Genomic DNA, 20,496 nt, shown 5'->3' on the forward strand with positions numbered 1-20,496 from the left:
CTCGCGCTCGCTCTCTCGCGCTCTCTCTCCCTCTCTCTTCCTCTCTCACACACAAACCCTCTTCCCCTTCTCTCTTTTCTTCTCCCTTCTCACCCATTCATTTTCGTGTTTCGTTACCCCCCCCCCCCCCCCTCCTGCGCGAGAGGACCCCGTGATGTAAAATGCATTATGGGCTCTCGCGCTCCGCTCTGTAAATGAATAATAACAGTAATTAGCTGCTGGTTTCTTTTCTGGAGTGCTGTTGTTGAGGCAGGTACTGAGCAGGTGGGCTGAAGGGGGGCCAGTGTGTAAACAGCACAGCGCCGTTGTTAGCTCCGGGATTAAACACACACACACACACACACACACACACACACACATTCACCCCAGCCTTACACAACACTGTAACCCCCTACACTGAAGAAAAAGAGAGGAAGAATAAGGGATGGTAGAGAGGGGTAAAAATAAAGAGAGAGAAGAAGAGGTAGAGACAGAAAGAGAGGGACAGTAAGACAAGAGAAAGAGAGAAGAATTTAAAAATGAAGGAGATAGTGATGACAAGAAAGAGGGAATAGAATTGATAACTAGGGAGAAAGAGAGACAGTGAAGGAGAACAGAGGGAAGTAAATAAAAAATAAAAAGGAAAGAGATAGAGAGAAGGAAAGGCAGACAGAAAGAGACAGAGTGACAGAGAGAGAGAAGTGAAGAGAGACAATGACAGAGAGAAAAAGAAAAGGCTGGAGCGAGAAAGACACTGAGGGAGAGTACAAGAAAAAAAGAAAGAAAGAAAGAAAGAAAGAAAGAAAGAAAGAAAGAAAGAGAAAAAGAAAGACAAACAGAACTGATAAATATGAAGAAAACAATTTGGGAGCGAGGAAGAGCAAAGTGAAAGAAAGAAAGAAAGAAAATAAGAAATAAAGAAAAAAAGAAAGAAAGAAAGAAAGAAAAATAGGTGAAGGAAGGGGGACAGACAGACAGACAGACAGACAGACAGATAGATAGATAGATAGATAGATAGATAGATAGATAGATAGAAAATGCGAGTGAGAGTGTGGAGGGAGTAAAAGCAAAGTGAAAGAAATAATGAAAGGGTTGAAAAGGGAAAAAGAGAGAGTGAGGGAAAGGAGGAAAAGAGGCTGAGATGGAGAAAGAGAGAAAGAGGACAGAGAATGTGACAGTGAGCAAACAGACGGATGGATAGATGGACAGACAGACAGACAGACAGACAGACAAATGGACAGATGTTGCAGTGATGTGTGTTGGAAGCTGCAGAGACAGTGCTGTACAGTGAGTGAGTGGAAGCTGCTCTGATCTAGCAGTGTATAACAGTACACACACTGATGATCACACACACACACGCAGGGCTTACAGTGATGAATATTCACCAACACACAGCCAGCATTTATAATGTTTTACACAGCCATCACATAAGTGAATGGAGATTAATTGCCCCGCTCGACCTTAAAATAATTATATGAACGGCGGAGCACTAAACTCCGATGAAATTGATACACTTTAATAATTAGATCCCTGGCTCTGACCCGCTCGAGTCAATAAAGGTTATTAAGGCCAATTGCTGTCTAAATGCATTAGAGAGCGAGAGAAGCGCTCCACAGCAGAGCCACTATTTCATTGGCAATATGATAATCCCTCCTCTGTTCACCTCTCTACCCGCCCCCTGCAAGCAAGCAAACACACACACACACACACACACACACACACACACACACACACACACAGCCTCTTCTCAGACACACTAAACCAGATTGGATTCACTTAACCTTTCAGAGGCTTTGATCAAATGAGCTCACACTGCAATAACATTTACATTGACCCTCTCTCTCTCTTCTTTCCTCTCTCTCTCTCTCTCTCTCTCTCTCTCGTACTCTCTCCCTCGTTTACTCTTTTGCTCTCTCTCTGTCTGACAGTCTCCTCCTGTCACACACCTACACACACGGCCACACACACTCACTAGTAGGTCAATAACCTAATCAGGTATCGATGGCATCCCCATATATATATATATATATATATATATATATATATATATACGTATATATATATATATATATATATACGTATATATATATATATATATATATATATATATATATATATATATATACGTATATATATATATATATGTATATATACGTGTATATATATATATATATATATATATATATATATATATATATATATAAATATATCCTGTATTATTGTCTGTACTGTCAAAGAAAGGGTGTTTACTTGATTTTAGAGCATAAAGCGAGGATAAAGCACTATCCCAAACATACTGGATGGAGCATGATGAGCATCATCCTAATCATCATCCTGATCATCATCATCATCTTCATATTCATTCTAAAAAACACAGTTAGTTCCACTGCTCAATTCTGAGAATTGCTATATGTCCCTGACTTCATAGAAAAAAAGAATAAAATAATATAAGCAGAGAGAGACCAGTGCACCAGGAGTAAATGCATTCCATAAAGTTTTCCAAAAGCAGTGTGTAAGACTGGTGGAGGGGAACATGCCAAGATGCATGAAAACTGTTATTAAAAACCAGGGTTATTCTACCAAATATTGATTTCTGCACTCTTACAACTTGTTTATTTTTTGCATTATTTGAAGTCTGAAAGCTCTGCATCTTTTTTTTTTTTTTGTTATTTCAGCCATTTCTCATTTTCTGTAAATAAATGCTCTAAATGACAACATTTTTATTTGGAATTTGGGAGAAATGTTGTCTGTAGTTCATAGAATAAAACAACAATGTTTATTTTACTCAAACATATACCTATAAATAGTAAAATCAGAGAAACTGATTCAGAAACTGAAGTGGTCTCATTATTTTTTTTTAGAGGCACTGAGGGGTAGGTAGGGGTGAGAGAGGTGAGCTTAGAGAGTATCTTTGCATATTTGTGAGTTTCTTGTGAAGTGGTGATGAGCGCGGGCGAAGGGGAAGTAGTGGCAGCGGTGGCGAAGGTGACAAATTAGCGCTAAATCACGCGAGAGCACGAACACACACACACACACACACACACACACACACACACACACACACAGAACGCAGCGAAATCAATTACGATCCGACACTACTACCCTCAGCACAACTCCCACACACAGTCAGCCCTCTGTGCGTCTTTCCCTCCTTTCAGCCTTAACCCCTACCCCCCCCTCCCCTCCGAGCACCGAGCAGCCCCTCCAGAAGAAAGGGGAAGATAAAAAAAATGCCACACCGGTATTTAAAATATTCTGCATAAGGCTGACTATCTGCGGCCTGTCAAGCAGGCGGAGAGGCTCTTATTGTTGGAGCTTTAAATAAATGTCAGTGATGTATGATAGCGGTGATAGCGGGTCTGTGGGGAACAGGACGCCCACTCAGGACCCTCGGATGGCACGGGCTATCCATTCAAGCGCCACACTGGGAAACTAGTGCTGATGTCCTTTACACACACGCACACACACACACACACTTACATACGTACAGGTTGGGTTCTGTACAATGTCAGGATTGTGTCCCATATGTATTATATATATATATATGTGTGTGTGTGTGTGTGTGTGTGTGTGAGGAAAAGAGAGTGTGTGAGATATATTATTTCCAGTGTAACCCTAATTTTAAACACATCAATGAACATAAATGGACACAGATATTTTTCCACTGTTTTAGTTTTTACAAATTTAATTTATTTTTAATAGCAATACTTTAAATAATTCATAATTCTCTGGTTCTCCCACAAAATCTCAGAATTTACTCCCACAAAATGTACAAAAACAAGCACACACACACATACACACACACACACATACTCTCAGAGACAAGCATGAACTGCTTAAGGTACCTGAGGCCTGGTCCCAAACACAAGATAGACTGATAGATTGAACAGTTTCCCTTTTCACAGTTCACAGCTCTCCATCTAATAGTCCTTATGTTTTGGCACTTTCTATTGGTGCTTATTTTCTCTATATAAATTTGGATTAATTTTCTATTGTTTATATTAATATGCAGCAGTTTTACAACATGTATTGTAACAGTTTATTTAAAGTAATATATAGAAAATAGAGAATATATATATATATATATATATATATATATATATATATATAGTGTGTGGAGAGAGAGAGAAAAGGAGGTAAAGAAACAGACAGAGAGAAAGAAAAAGAGAGGGGAGATCTGTTTTATCAGGATGTCATTCAAATGGACGGGTGAGAATTTGCATCACAACAGATTGAGGGAGCGAAGGCGAGCGAAGGAGCGAGCGAGCGAGGGACGCAAAAAAAGGAGGGAAAGAAAGACGGGAAGCCCACGGGAACGGTTCTAATAAAGCAAGGCAGAAATGTGGGTAACCGTGAGCACACACACACTCACACACACACACACACACATAATCTTTGCAGCTTTGGTGGAACACAATGATACACTGACCATCCTGGTTAAATACAAAAAAATAATGAAGGTATAAAATTATAGGAGCCATTATGATACAATTCATGTAAAAAAAAAAAAAAAACAATATTAAAATAAATGGAGTCATTAAAAAAACTAATTGTATTAAAATACAGCAAGTGTATTCTCACACCTCTGACTTTTTCTCAAATGATCCAAATAATAATTAATACAATGATTTATTTTCTTTTATTGTTTTTTGTTTCTTTCTTTTCTTGGACATGCATATTCCCAAAAAATATGAAAGCATGTTTTTTTTTTTTTTTTTCTTTTTTTTTTTGATGTCGTCCCTATTTCAAGCTATGATTAGCATAAAAATTACTCTTAATAAATTAGACGTACCTGTAAGTTCTGACTGCAGAAAAAAAAAAAAAAACAAGAATACATGTTTCAAAAAATCGACTTTGATCATCGGCTTGAACTGACAGCGCCCTCCGATCCCCCCCCAAAAAAAGAGAAGCTGTCAACCAAACGCACGGACATATAAAAGCGGGTGCGCTGATTTACAAATGATTAAAAATGTGCTTTTAATCAAGCGCTTTCAAAAACTGCGAAACAAAAAAGAACAGAACAAATGCTGCTCCTCAAAAGGTTGCGTTTTTCTTTTTTTTCTCCCTTGTCCCATTTTTTTTTAGGTTACTTACTGTACATGCTTTGCTCAGATTTGGTCCCTTTCATTCCTCAAAATCAGTTTTGTTAATAATATAAAAACATAATGAATTGCGCTGTGTTTTATATTCATTTGTGTGCCTTAAATTAAAAGGGAAAATGGATTAAATTAAACTCACAACAACAAAAAAGGCAGCAACAACTGCAATATATATATATATATATATATATATATATATATATATATATATATATATATATATACATATATACAGTATATGCAATTCATATTCATGTTCAAGTTTCAAGTGTGTGTGCAGCTATAATGTAGGCCAATAAAAAAACAAAAACATTAAATTTAAGTCCAATGAAAAGAAAAAAAAAATGCACATATATCAGTGTAAATCATAATAAAATCATAATAAAATCAAATAAAAGTGTGTGCAGTAGTGCGAGCAGTAGTGGGCAGGGTGGCGGACCCTCGGGATGAGACAGAGCTGTCCATACACACATCACAAGTACTGCAAGTGTGTGTTTGACCAGAGGATATCAGCGCTCTTAACCTGCCATTCTGGACAGAGGGAGGAGAATGGGAGGCTCACAGCTGGACTTCTCTTTACATCTTAGTCTCTCTCTCTCTCTCTCTCTCTCTCTCTCACCTCTGTATCCTGACTCAAATCACCACACACACACTCACGTACACACACACACACACGTATACACACTCACACACAGTGCACTGCACACAGACTGCACCGCGGCCGGCCTGAGCTTCTCTCCTTAGCCCCAGCAGCACATTAGATGTGATTACTGCTCACTGAGAGAGAGAGAGAGAGAGAGAGAGAGAGAGAGCTGCACTTCAAGGCTACGGTGATACAACAGTGCCCCCTACTGACTCCCACATTATCCTCAGACACAGTACATTTAACTCAACTCAACACAACCTACTCAAAACTGTGTAAAACTCATAACCATCACCATAAACCCATAAACATCAAACCTATCTGTGATTTAATCAAAATGATTGTTTTTCCTCCAATATCTGGTTGATACACTTTCAAAATACAGAAAAAATAAAGGTTCTTCAGATGGTTCTTTGGCTTCTTTACAATAGTAAGATTTTTTTTTAATATTATCTAATCACAGTTTTTATATGCATCTTGGCATGTTCTCCTCCACCAGTCTTACACACTGCTTTTGGATAACTTTATGCCTTTACTCCTGGTGCAAAAATTCAAGTAGTTCATCTTGGTTTGATGGCTTGTGATCATCGATCTTTCTCTTGATTATATTGCAGAGGTTTTCAATTTGGCAAAATCACAGAAACTCATCATTTTTAAGTGGTCTCTTATTTTTTTTTCTAGAGCTGTCATCTTCAATATTAAATTTAAAATGTAGAAAATCATAAAAACAAAAAAAAGAAAGAAATATCAACTTGAATGAGAGGAGGAACTTTTGACTAATACTGTATATATATATATATATATATATATATATATATATATATATATATATTTATTATCTGAATAGGTTTATTTAAACATTACTAAATCTTATTTTAAATGACTCAATCAACAATTTGGAAATCAAATAGCCATCTGCACACAGTATAAGAGGATTCAAGGCCTCGTTCATTTCTCAGCAACAGCTTTGCTACACATATGGGTTAAACATGTAGTCAGTGATGTTCTGTTAAGGGGACTGAAATGACCTCCATCATTGTGAGGCAGATGGACAGGTGAAAGCAATGATAATAAAGTTTCCTTTAGTGGCCTTATCCTCTCTGACCCTTACGCAGTATTTCATACTCAGACCCAGACTGGAAAAACTCAACACAACACATCTAATGCAATCATGTACAGTAGGAGAAGGATCTTATGATGTGATGTATATATATATATATATATATATATGTATACTGATCTAGCATAACATTATGACCACCAGGGCTGGGTATCGAAATTTAATACCAAAAAGGCACAGACCAAATGTCTCTGTACTATCGAGTACTGAAAGATCTTTAAGAAATCAGTGCCTGTTTTCGATATTTTGCATGAAACATAAAATATGGACCTAAAATACTCAATGATTTAATAATCAAAAGAGATATTTCTTAAAGTTTAATATCAATTTACAATATTTTATTCTATGCATTCTATGCAGTATTAAAATCCTCCTTCAAGCTGCATTATCAACATTAATTAAACAGGGCTATAGTTAGTGCTCTTGAAGCTTTTTTGCACCTCGTATCCAAAGATTTATGGATTTTTTTTTACTTTTGCTGAATAAATGATTCCGCACTCACGACCATTTCTGGTCTCGTGTTTTTCTATTTTATTCGGATAAAAACATTCATATTGCACCTGTAAAGAACAAAAAACTTTTCAATACATATATTCAACTCAATCCACGGGTTTACTTGTTTGAAAGGGAGCTGATGTAATCACAACAGTGTGTTGTAATGTTAGCAAGCTAGCAAGGCAAACAACTGAAGGACATACAGTATATACTGTGTAGCAGTAAAGATGGAAAGATCGGCTATATTTAGGTATCTACCAATTTTCCAAATATTTCCTAAGTTTGCTGTTGTTTTTTTTATTTTACTAGGCTAAAAAAACTCATATTGCAAGGAACAGCAACAGGAGCTCCTCAGATAAAGTGCTGTCCTTATGTCTCTCAAAGCAAACCAGAGCGAGACCAGCTAACTGTCAAATGTTAGATAGAGAGCTGTGTCAGTATGATTCTTTGCAATAGATTTTTTTTTGGAACGCCTCTAGTGGTATGGTGGTCTGGAAAAAATGCATAACGGTTTTAATTTCTCCTTTGGTGTACCACTGAACTGGTATGCCGTCCAGCAATAGATGTACAAATAAAGAGATGGTTATACTGTTATACTTGATCAATATATGCACATACAGCTCCGGAAAAAAAATAAGAGACCACTTCAGTTTCTAAATCAGATTTTCTGATTTTCTGATTTTGCTATTTATAGGTACATGTTTGAGTAAAATATAACATTGTTGTTTTATTCTATAAACTACAGGCAACATTTCTCTTAAATTCCAAATAAAAATATTGTCATTTAGAGCATTTACTTGCAGAAAATGAGAAATGTCTGAAATAATAATAATAAATAAAAAAGATGCGGATGCAGAGATGCAGAGCGTTCAGACCTTAAATAATGCAAATAAAAAACAAGTTCATATTCATAAAGTTTTAAGAGTTCAGAAATCAATATTTGGTGGAATAACTCTGGTTTTTAATCACAGTTTTCATGCATCTTGGCATGTTCTCCTCCACCAGTCTTACACACTGCCTTTGGATAACTTTATGCCTTTATGCTCTTGGTGCAAAAATTCGAGCAGTTCAGCTTGGTTTGATGGCTTGTGATCATTCATCTTCCTCTTGATTATATCACAGAAGTTTTCAATTTGGTAAAATCAAAGAACAACTTTATTTTTAAGTGGTCTCTTATTTTTTTTGTGAGAGCTGTATATTTATTTTAAACCCGATCAGATTATCTGCTTGTGAAATTCTGCAGTACATTAATAATCAGACAGCAGAAAGCCACATCTGTTTGGTTTGAACTCGGAGCAGAAACACTGTAATGTTCAGTTATTAGCTTTGGATGTTCTAAACCGTGTTTAAAAGGCCATGATTCTATAAGTGTGTCAACACTGCAGGGGCAGCTGACTCATCAGAGCCTTCAAACTAATATCAACGGCAGTGTGTTCCCATTCAGGCTGTGACTCAAAACCACATACAGTGATGGTAAAGTCATTTTGTCCAATATTACACGTTAGATCTGAAGCCACTGTACTTCAGAACGATGCCATAAAAATGCCTCCCGAGTGAAACACTACTGTTTTACAGCAGACGGCTTTGAATCCACCGTCTGCAGTACTGTTACTCATGGAATTTTAAAGATAACTGGGCTGGTTTGATGTGCATCTTTGACTTTGGCCTGACGTGATTAATGATGGCTTTGTATGTTTTACCTTGAGGGTATGGGGGTTAATTAAATTAAACTAAAGGAAATATCAGTGCATGTAACCCAAAGAAGGTTTTTATAATGTGAGATTCAAAGTTTGAACGCTAGATGTCAGAAACGGGCCGAAGAGTCTAAAAGTGGCGAGAGTGAAGTTTTAGCGCAGAAAAACGGGGCCAAAGAGTCTAAAAGCGGAGAGGGTGCGCGTTTCTAGCGCAAAAACGGGCCAGAGTCTAAAAGCGGAGAGAGTGTTCAGTAGTAGCGTAGAAAACCGGCCAAAGAGTCTAAAAGCGGAGAGAGTGCGCATTTCTAGTGCAGAAAACGGGCCAAAGAGTCTAAAAGCGGAGAGGGTGCGCATTTCTAGCGCAGAAAACGGGCCAAAGAGTCTAAAAGCGAAGAGAGTGCGCGTTTCTAGCGCAGAAAAACGGGCCAAAGAGTCTAAAAGCGGAGAGAGTGCGCATTTCTAGCACAGAAAAACGAGCCAAAGAGTCTAAAAGCGGAGAGGGTGCGCATTTCTAGCTCAGAAAATGGGCCAAAGAGTCTTAAAGCGGAGAGGGTGCGCATTTTTGGCACAGAAAAACGAGCCAAAGAGTCTAAAAGCGGAGAGAGTGTTCAGTAGTAGCGCAGAAAACCGGCCAAAGAGTCTAAAAGCGGAGAGGGTGCGCATTTCTAGCGCAGAAAACGGGCCAAAGAGTCTAAAAGCGAAGAGAGTGCACGTTTCTAGCGCAGAAAAATGGGCCAAAGAGTCTAAAAGTGGAGAGGGTGCACAGTTTTAGCGCAGAAAAACGGCAAATGAGTCTAAAAGTTGCCGTAATTAAGGAGTTTAATATTAAGAAAAATCATGAAATAAAACATCAATTTGAAAAATCTTAGTTTACACAACACTGTCAAAGATAAAGATAGTAGGTCAAGTAAAATGGTGTGTAAATGAAAGTAATCAGGAAAATGTGTTATTTAAAGAGGTATATTTTATTATTTGTTTTATTACAGAGTCTGTGGCCCGTGACTTCAAATATATTTCTCCTTCTGGCCCCCAACAAAAAAAGTTTGGACACCCCTGCTCTAGATGCTGCAGCAGCACTTAAGTTCCCGCTCTCGCTCATTTTTAGTTTTTTTTGTAGCACGGCCACTCATTTTATTTTTGTTTCATGACCAAGCAGGCTACAATAAATGCCCAGTACTTCCCTTTAACCCAGTTTCTACTAATCTGACATACTCAAGGACAAATCATCTCAACATCCACTTACACTCATATTTAGTACTCGTGAGCAGAACTACAAGACATGAACTCGCTTTTATTGTTTGTGCTCTTAAATTGCTCCTGCTTTGTCCAATTTAATAAATGATACTGAGCCACAGTGTTGTTATTACTGAGTTATTACCATGCTATTACAATTATACCGTTACATTTTTGTTACTTTTGTGCATATGCACTCACATTCATCTTTATATATTATTTTATCATATCATTCAGCCATAGCCTCAGTTTGATGACTCCATTTGTGTTTGCATGGTAAAAAATTAAAGAGCCTTACAACAGCCTTGGCAACGAAAATGGAGGTCTTACCATCCTCTCCATCTCCTTCCAGTCCGTCTCCAGGCCCTCCATGGGTTTGCTCCACCAGCTGCAGAACCGAGCATAGCGCCGGCCCTGGAACCAATACTGCCTCAGCCATTCAAACTCCACCTGTAAAGAACAGAATACATTTAAATACATTTATTCAAGTTAATTTACGGTTTTACTGGTTTGAAAGGGAGCTGATATACAACTGAAGGATATAGAGTATAAACTGTACATCAGTAAAAATGAAAAGACCGGTTGGCTATGTATTGGTGTCTACCATTTTTCCAAATATTTATTAAATGTACCATTTTTTAATGTACATCATACTTGGAAGTTGTTCAGGATTACAACAGTTTTGTGGAAGGCTCACTGTAGAGGCTCTTGGTCACCAAGAGCTGGTGAACAGAGAATAAAGACTTTTAACACAACTAACTGGATATCCCTCTCGAGAATGCATCTTTCAGCCTGTAGAGTGAGTAGATATTAGCACAGCAACATTGTTGAGCTAACAAACACCACTATCCATACAAAAAAAATGCTATTCTATTGGGGAGTTCTCAGACTCCCTAATTTTAAAAAAGGTAACGGTACTAAAAGTGTGTACTGTGTATGTTAAGAGGTAAAACATACACAGTACATTAGAAAAAAACTGTATGACTAAATATTAGCTGCCAAGTTTGCCTGAAAGGGTTAATATGCAATACAGCTCTGCTCTCAGTCGGCCCAAAACACTGATTAACCCTCTATGGGTTTTTGTCAGTTATAAATGACAGAAGGAAAAATAACACTTTAAAAAAGTTCATAGACCTGCAACCAATCATATTTTGTTTAAATCTATCACATGACTTTTACTTTAGCCAATAAAGTTGAAGAGTTTCATCATGTGACCAAATTTTTAGTACCCAGGGGGAAGTAAGTGAGACAGTGCCATGCTTTGGGCCACATAGTAGATAGATGCAATGGTAAGTTCATTTTGAGGTAAATAATGTAATTAGGTCCCTTCCAAAAAATTGTGCTTTTAGCTCAATATGTTTACTAAACTATTTACTCATTTTAACAGTAGTTTAATCAAATTAATTGCTCTTTTCAACCAAAAAAACATATGTCATGTAGAACTAACAATGTACCATAAGGGGATAAAAAAATGTCCAACAATGTTGTACCATTTTAGCTTTTTAGAGTCAGATGCAATGAACAATATTATGTCTTTAGGATTCCAGTACTTTTTATGGAAAGAGGAGAACACCTGCTCTACCTATTCCTGAGAGTAGTGAAGACAGTGAGGGCAGCAGCTCAGATGATGAGATTATAATAAATGTGAAAACAGGACAGGATGAGATATACAGTGATTCAAGTGAGCAGAGTGAGGCTGAAGATGAGGGTCAGGATGAAGGTCAGTCAGGGTCAGCAAGTCGTAGGTTGCTATGGAAGACTCCTGCTCGTGTCCACTATCCTGCACCAGTGTGGATAGGTCAACTTCCATCAGTGTCAGAGGTCCTCACTCCAACTGAATACTTCAGACAGATGTTCACCCCTGAGTGTCTTCGGCACATTGTTGAACAATCTAATCTGTACTCTGTGCAAAAGGATGTCAACTCACCGCTGAATTGCTCTGAGAAGGAGTTAGAGCAGTTTATTGGGGTTGCTTTTCATATGTCTATCTATGGGATCCCAGCAACACGAATGTGCTGGCAGGCTGGCACACGCATTGACAAGATTGCAGATGTAATGCCTATGAGAAGATGGGAGCAAATCAAAGCCAACATTCACTTCAATGACAACAGTCTGGACCTTAGCCCCACAAACCCATGCAGAGATCCACTCTTCAAGTTGAGGCCCTTGCTCAATTTTGCTCTTGACACCATGAACAACATTCCAATGGATGAACATCTCAGTGTAGATGAGCAAATAATTCCTTACAAAGGAAAGAGTCGCCTGAAATTGTACAACCCAAGCAAGCCCCATAAGTGGGGTTACAAGGTATATTTACTCTGTGACTCCAAGGGCATTGCATACAACTTTGAGTTCCATACAGGCAAGATCCAACCAGTGATTGGAATGCCAGACCTTGGTGCCAGCAGCAACATAGTCCTGAGAGTGGCATCCATTGTACCACAAGGGCAGAACTTCAAGCTATATCATGACAACTGGTTCACAAGCACAGGCCTTGAAATGGAAATGGCAAAGAAGAAGATATACTGTCTTGGCACAGTGAGGGCCAACAGACTGAAGGGTTGTTCACTGAAAAGTGACAAGGATCTGAAGACAATTGGTCGCGGCGCTTTTGATGAGAAAGTAGCCACTTTTGAGGGTGGGCAGCTCATTGCATGCAAGTGGCAGGACAACCGCACAGTGACAATGCTGAGCACATTTGCAGGGGCCTATCCAACTTGCAAGGTGAAGAGATGGGACAGGAAGCTGAGTAAGGTCACAGATGTACAATGTCCATCCTCTGTTGTGACCTACAATAAGAACATGGGAGGGGTGGACTTGATGGATTCATTGATTGCCCTGTACCGCACAAAGATAAGATCTCGAAAGTGGTACTTGCGCATCTTCTTTCATCTCATGGACATGCTCTGCGTAAATGCATGGCTTTTGTACCGCAGAGACTATCATGCATGTGTCCAAAAAGGAAAAGAAGAGCTTGGTCTGAGAGAGTTCAAGTCATCAGTGGCCGAAGTGCTCTGTAAGCAAGGATCAAGCAGTCAGCTAAAGCGTGGCCGGCCGAGCTCTGAGAGTTCTGACATGAGACGGCAGAAAAAGAGGGAAACAAAGCCCCAACAGGAAGTCAGGAAAGATGGCATGGCTCACTGGCCATACTATTCAGACAAGCAAGGACGTTGCAAGAAACATGGATGCACAGGCCAAACCAGAGTAATGTGCGAAAAATGTGGAGTCCACTTATGCTTCACGCCCAAGAAAAACTGCCTACGAGATTTTCATACATGAACTCCAAAGTTTGATCAAGTCAAATGAGATGAAAGAAATGATTTCATGATTATATGAGTTTAAAAGATAGTTTTGAAAGATTTTATGATAGTTCAGATTACAAAATGTTTTGTGGTAACCTCCTTACGTCCGAGTGTTGATCCAACTATTTTTCTATTTTTCTAACTATTTTAACTTTTTTAAATTGCCAAAAAATTGCAGATAAATCTTTCTATCTAAAAAATATTGTTTAATGTTATGTTTAAGGTGTTATCTTTTTATCCTACATAAAATAAAATGATTTCTGAATGGTATTATGACTTGGAAAATCTTTATCCCTAATGGGTCAAAGTAATTTATAAATGACATCCATAAAAATTCAAGGTCAAAGGTCAAAATTGAGAAATTAAAATTAATTACTGAATTTGACTTAAAAGACATTAAAAATAACTAGTTGTGGAATTTTTTAAACGTTATATTCTTAAATACTCCCATAGAGGGTTAAGGTCTCTGGGTGGTCCAGAGGAGTGGGTTGGGTAATTGACTTTCCAATTTAGGGATAAAATTAGAAATACATCATTTAAAAAAAAAGTTTTTTTTTCTTCTTTAATAAGCTAAAAATGCACCAGAAAAAAATGTCCAGGTGATGCATTTCAACCCTACACACAAGGCACACCCAAAGTAACCGGCTTACACATGTTTGAGGTGTTTAAAGCACATGGATGAATAGCACCCAAGTGTGTTTAATAGCACGCCTGTGAGTAAACTGTGGTCACTGGTCAAAATTGTCCTTCAAATACCTGACTGGTTCTCTCTGTCCTTGGCTTATTCTGTACGTATTAAGAAGATCAAGCTTACTTGTGTGTGTGAAGGTGTGTGAATGTGTGTGTGGGTTGTAGGCTATTCGTCCTGAGAGACTAAAGAAATAGAGAGAGAGAGAGAGAGAGAGAGAGAGGGAGAGAAAAAGAGAGGAAGGTCACTGGGAATGAGGGTAAATGAAAGTAATCACAGTCTGAAAATGGACATTAGGGTCAGCACACTACCTATAAAAGAGCTTCAATGGATGCTGTATGGATACTGACATTCCAAAAAGTCATAAGAACTCCCATGCCTGTATATGGTGTGAGGTGCTATCTTGTGATTGAGGTTAAACACTGGCCAGCATGCTCACAGTACGCACTCTTCCTCACCACTTGACTGTTTGTATTTTAGCAAATAAATTATGAAAAAAACAGCAAAAAGAGTCAAGGCTTTTGTGATCCCACATGAAGAAAAGTGATACACAGAACTTTGCATTCTTGTGTTTGAAAACCAACCAGAAATATTGATGAACACTTCCCCCCAAAATGAATGAACAAAGAATTAGTACTGAACCTTGCGATACGTTCAAACAGCAGGAAAAAGTGGCCCAAATCAGATTTTTTTTTTTTTTGAGAAAACACATGGAATCTGATATTTTAACTTTCAATTTGGGACACGTCAGTGTGTGTTCTGAAATTCAATTTCAAAATTCTCTGTCTGAACAGCCAACGTCAATGCTATTTAGAAAAAAAACAGATGTAAAAAAAGGCCAAATTAATGTGAAAAGACAGGAAAAATAACAAAAGACTGAGTGGTGAAATAGTGAGTAAACATCTTGTAAATATTTGGACTGATGTCTCCCAATAATATTAGAAGACTTGTGTTGTAACCTCTCAGTGTTTCTTAAGAAATGGCCAAACACAAGGGCCTCAAGTGGTCCAGCGGACTAAAGCGCTGCAACTTTGATTAGGAGATCGCCGGTTCGAATCCTGCTCATGTAGCTTGCCATCAACTACTGGAGCTACTGGAACTACCTGAGAGAGGACAATTGGCCTTGCTCTCTTTGGGTGGGTAGATGGCGCTCTTTCAGCTCATCACTCCTAGGGTGATGTTGATCAGCACAATGCTGCGTCTGTGAGCTGATGTATCAGAACCGAGTCAATGCACTTTCCTCCGAGTGCGCTGTGATGCTACTCAGCAATGCTGCATGCTGGAGGGTGTTGGGGCATTACTAGTGATAGGGGGAGTACTAATGAGTGGGTTGGGTAATTGGCCAAAACAATTGGGGAGAAAATGGGAAAAAATGTGAAATTAAATAGGGTGATGGGTGCAGCATTAAAGTCAAATAAAAAAGTTAAAAAAATAGGTTTTAAAGAAACCAAGGAAGCAAAACTAAGCAGTGTCCAAAGCTTTTTAAAGCAAGGACGAAACCGAAACTTCATGTGAAGTGCAGCTCATTTGCCGATCAGACAAATGTCAAACACTGTATAGGTCACTTTAAAAAAACAGTGTGAACAGCCTAAAATGAACATTGGATTTGGTTAGAAATTCAGATTTGGTCCACTTTTACTTGCTGTATGAATGTAGCCATTTATTGGGGGCGAGTGCAAAAATGCACTTTGTTCCAACAAGTATAGCAATACTAACATGGAACATCTCTCTCTCACACACACACACACACACACATACACACTCACATACGCACGCGGAGACAGTTTGCTTTTAATGCAGGTGTTTGTGTTGTTTGTTTGGTCCTGATCAAAAGTGTGTCACGCTGATGGGGGGGTGGAACATCTGCATTTGCTGTTGTTTTGTCTGTTGCTGTGTTTTTTTTTTTTGTTTTATTCTCCTGCTTTGTGTCACCCATGAGAGACATAACGGTTTATCACACGCTCGCACAAACACCTTGCACACCCTCTCCCTGCGGCAACACACACCTCCGCTCCCTCGCTCTCCTCCTCTTCTCGTTTTGGACTCCTCTCTCTTTCTTCTATCTCTCTCTGTCTCTCATTCTCTCTCTCTCTCTCTCTCTCGCGTTATTTTTCTCCCTTTGGGGATCGATAGAGCCTCCTCACCTTTCCTCCGGGAGTCTCCCATCATTTTCACTCGTTTGAAGTGATGTTTTAATCCTCCTAAGGATGCTTACAGAAGCCAGGTGTGTGTGTGTGTGTGTTTGTGTACGTCTGTGTGTGTGTGTGTGTGTGTGTGTGTATGTGTGTGTATTTGTTTAAGTGTCTGCCTGTCTTACACACTGCCTCAAATGTAAATGCGAGCAACTCGAACTTGCCCTCCCACTAACACACAACAAAGCAAAGTACCAAAATCAACCTCAGAAAACACACACACACACACACACACACAGCCCTTGCAGCTCTATCGAACGTCAAAATAACACAAATAGTTTGACACGCTACAGTGCAGTTTAAACCCAGGAACAAAGGCCCGGCAACACCATGGCTTTTATTCTGCAGAAACGTCGCTTTGTTTACAGTGTTCAGACAGTAGGCCTACATTCAGATTACCAGGCTACGTTCACCAGGGCAGGTGCAGCACTATAAACCTGCGACACTGATACAAATCCAACGATAGCACTTTATTATTTCACAATTCATTAAACCTTTCCAGCTTATTACACTCCACAAGGCTATTAATGTCTAAAGGCAATGCATAGTGCTTTAAATTACTATACTCCTAGAAATCACACTAAAGGGTTCTTTATGCAGTTTAAGGCTCATGCACTTATGGTGCTTTCCCAGTGCATAGTTCCTACACTACCCATATCTACCAGACACAACTCAAAACTCTACCCAACACTACTCAACTCTAAAGACCCTACTTGACTTTACTCTGCTCGACTTGTCCTTACTCGGCTCTATTCAACCCCACTATACCAGACTCCACCTGACACTACCGGACTCTACCAGACAGTACTGTACTCTACTTAACACTACTTAACACTCGATTCTACCAGACTCTACCTGACTCTCCCACTCTCTACTCGACAATACTCAATTCTTCCAGACTCTACTCGACAATATTTCAGACTACCAGACTCAACTATAAAATACACAATTCTTTCAGACTCTACTCAACTCTACCACTCCATACTTAACAATACTTGATTGTTCCAGACTCTACCAGACACTACCCGACTCTACCAGACTGTATCATACTCTACTCGATTCTACCAGACTCTGGTCAACTGTACCATAATCTATTCAACTATACTTGATTGTTCCAGACTCTATCAGACAATATTCGTCTCTACCACTCACTTATTTGACATTACCAGTCTCTACTCTTCAATACTCCATTCTTCCAGACTATACCCTATCAATACTTGACTACACTTGGCACTACTCAACTCCACCACACACTACCCGATACTACCAGACTCGACTTTACCAAACTCTACTCAACTCTACCACACTCTACTCAACAATACTTGATTGTTCCAAACTCTACCAGACACTACCCGACTATACCAGACTGTATCATACTCGATTCTACCAGACTCTACTCAACTCTACCGCACTCTATTCAACTAAACTTGATTGTTTCAGACTCTACCAGACAATACTCGACACTACCACACACTACTTGACTCTACTACTTAACTCTACCAGACTCAACTCATCAATACTCCATTGTTCCTGAATATACCCAACAATACTTGACTCTACTTGGCACTACTCAACTCTAACTCACACTACTCGACACTACAAGTCTCTACTTGACTCTACCAGGGTCAATTTATCAATACTCCATTGTTCCAGACTCTGCTTGACAATACTCGATTCTACCACACACTATTTGACACTACCAGTCTCTACTCAACTCTACCAAAGTCGACTTATCAATACCTAAAATCTTCCAAACTATACCTGACAACACTCAACACTACTCCACTCTACCACACACTACTTAATACTACCAGACTCTACTCGACTCTACCAGACCCTACTCAACTCTACCACACTCTACTCAATAATACTTTACTGTTCCAGACTCTACCTGACAATACTCAATTATATCACACACTTCTAGACACTACCAATCTCTAATAGACTCTACCAGAGTCGACTTATCATTACACCATTCTTCCAGACTATACTCGACCATACTCTGCCACCACTTCACTCTACCACACACTAGTTGACACTACCAGTCTCTACTAGAATCTACCAGAGTCAACTTATCAATACTCCTTTCTTCCCGACTATACTTGATGATACTTGTCTCTACCAGAATCTACTCACCAATACTTGGCTATACCAGACTCTACTCACCAATACTCTACCACACTGTACTCGACAATTGTCAATTCTTCCATTCTCTACACAAAACTACTTGTCTCTACTTAACACTACTCAACTCTACTTAACATTATTCAACTCTGCTAGAATGTATTTACCTTAATCTACTCAACAATACTTATTTCTTCCAGACTCTACCTGCCAACAATCGACTCTTCCAGACTCTACTTGACTCTAGCACACTGTACTCGACAACAGTCTATTCTTCCATTCACTACTCAACACTATTCAACTCTTCCACACTCTACTTGACCTCAATCTACTCGACACTACCCAAATCTCTACCTTTCACTACTCTACCCAACCTGACTTGCTTTTTTACCTGGTACTTGGTTTATTTTCCATTTCCACAGCTCCCCTCTAAAAATTCATGTTTTTTTTGGGATTGGTAATACAATTCGCAAATCATTGCATGCTATACAAAAACTAGTCAAAATCTGGATTTTTTTTTTTCAATGTATTAAGTGGAATTTTTGGAATGTATTTCCAAAAACAGATTGGTCCCAGCATTTCTTATGTTCACCAACATTAGGCTAGCATCTTCTAACTCAGTCTAGCCCATAGAGTTTAGCTTAAGGTGTAGATTAACACTAGATAACTACGACAAAACAAACCATAGTGCCTTGGTAAGAGACGACATCCCCATACATGGAGATTACAAGTGGTTTAACTGGACAGATTTCAGTCCCCTCAGTGCGGTCTCACTTCAAAGAAATGTTACGCTTTGAGTGCGTTCAAACCTCCGCCAGCTTTAGTCCTGCACCCACCGCCGGGCAGCGACCCACAGAAGCCCGAGGCTACAAATGCTAGCTGTCGTCCCTGTGTCCGTCCCACCCTCCTGCTCTGATTGTCTGTCTGTCCTTTTGCTGGGAGAACACAGGCTGCGCGGGCAGCTTTGAGGCGACATGGAGGGCGCTATCCTGCAGAGCGCGCCCACAGCGGGCACAAAGAGCGAGGCGAAGCAGCTGGCATTTCAGGAGACTGAGAACAAATGCCACCTGCACAGGTAGAGAAACGACAGAGAGAGAGTCAAAACCAAAAGGAGAAAACACTCTGCCTTCATGTGCTGTATAAGTGCTATAAATTATTAGAAGTAGGAATAATTTGGACACAATTTTAATATCAATTTATTACTGATTTTTTTTTTCATTTCCATGGCTAGTTGTATGCATTATGTAGTATGTAGTGGATGTATTAGATAGTATATTATGTATTTTTGCCCAAAAAAGCTTTAGAAAATTGTATTATACAGTATATTATTGCAATATGTATTGCATATGTATTGAATATAAGTTGCACTATGCACAGCAGAGATGGGTGATATGGTAAACATATTATGTTACAATATTGTGCATTTTTACAATACACTGTATTTATAAGAACTGGCAAATTCTTCAAAATTGCAATTCAAATACTCCTTCATGCAAAATACAGGTATTTTTATTCAGGTTTTGATGCACACTATCCAAGAAACAAAAATAACTACACTATCTTAATGAAATTGTGCTCTTTAAGCACTGATGATATCCTCGATATATGCTTTAAATAAGTATACTCTCGATACGATAAGAAAATATATCACAATATGATAAAATATATCACCATGTTGTCTAAACCTAAAATGCACAGGTTTATAAATATAGCCAGCTAATTTGCTAACATATTACTATAATCACTGCCGCATTCTCCAGAGATGTGGAGCTTACTCTCACTGGTTGCCAGGTTAAGGACACTTGACCTAAACGAAAACATGCAACAAGAGAACTTTTTTTACTCCAAAGATTGCAATAATATACTGATTAATTTAACCAATAACATAGCTCAGTGCTTAACTATGAAGTAGACAATCTGTCACCTC

General features: G+C 38.8%; 1 protein-coding gene across 3 annotated transcripts in view; it reads right to left on the reverse strand.

Moving 5' to 3' along the window:
• The window catches only part of fto (FTO alpha-ketoglutarate dependent dioxygenase), a 284,644-nt gene that overhangs the window by 210,771 nt on the left and 53,377 nt on the right, over positions 1-20,496 (reverse strand). For all 3 annotated transcript variants that reach the window (XR_007429255.1, XR_007429254.1, XM_049471416.1), the window contains exon 7: positions 10,594-10,713. Coding sequence is in view for 1 of the 3 variants with exons in the window: in XM_049471416.1 (XP_049327373.1) it covers positions 10,594-10,713 (120 nt within the window). In the remaining 2 variants the exon portion in view is untranslated. The remainder of the gene's footprint in view (positions 1-10,593; positions 10,714-20,496) is intronic.

This window comes from Astyanax mexicanus, chromosome 23 (assembly GCF_023375975.1).
Source record: "Astyanax mexicanus isolate ESR-SI-001 chromosome 23, AstMex3_surface, whole genome shotgun sequence".
Taxonomy (NCBI): domain Eukaryota; kingdom Metazoa; phylum Chordata; class Actinopteri; order Characiformes; family Acestrorhamphidae; genus Astyanax; species Astyanax mexicanus.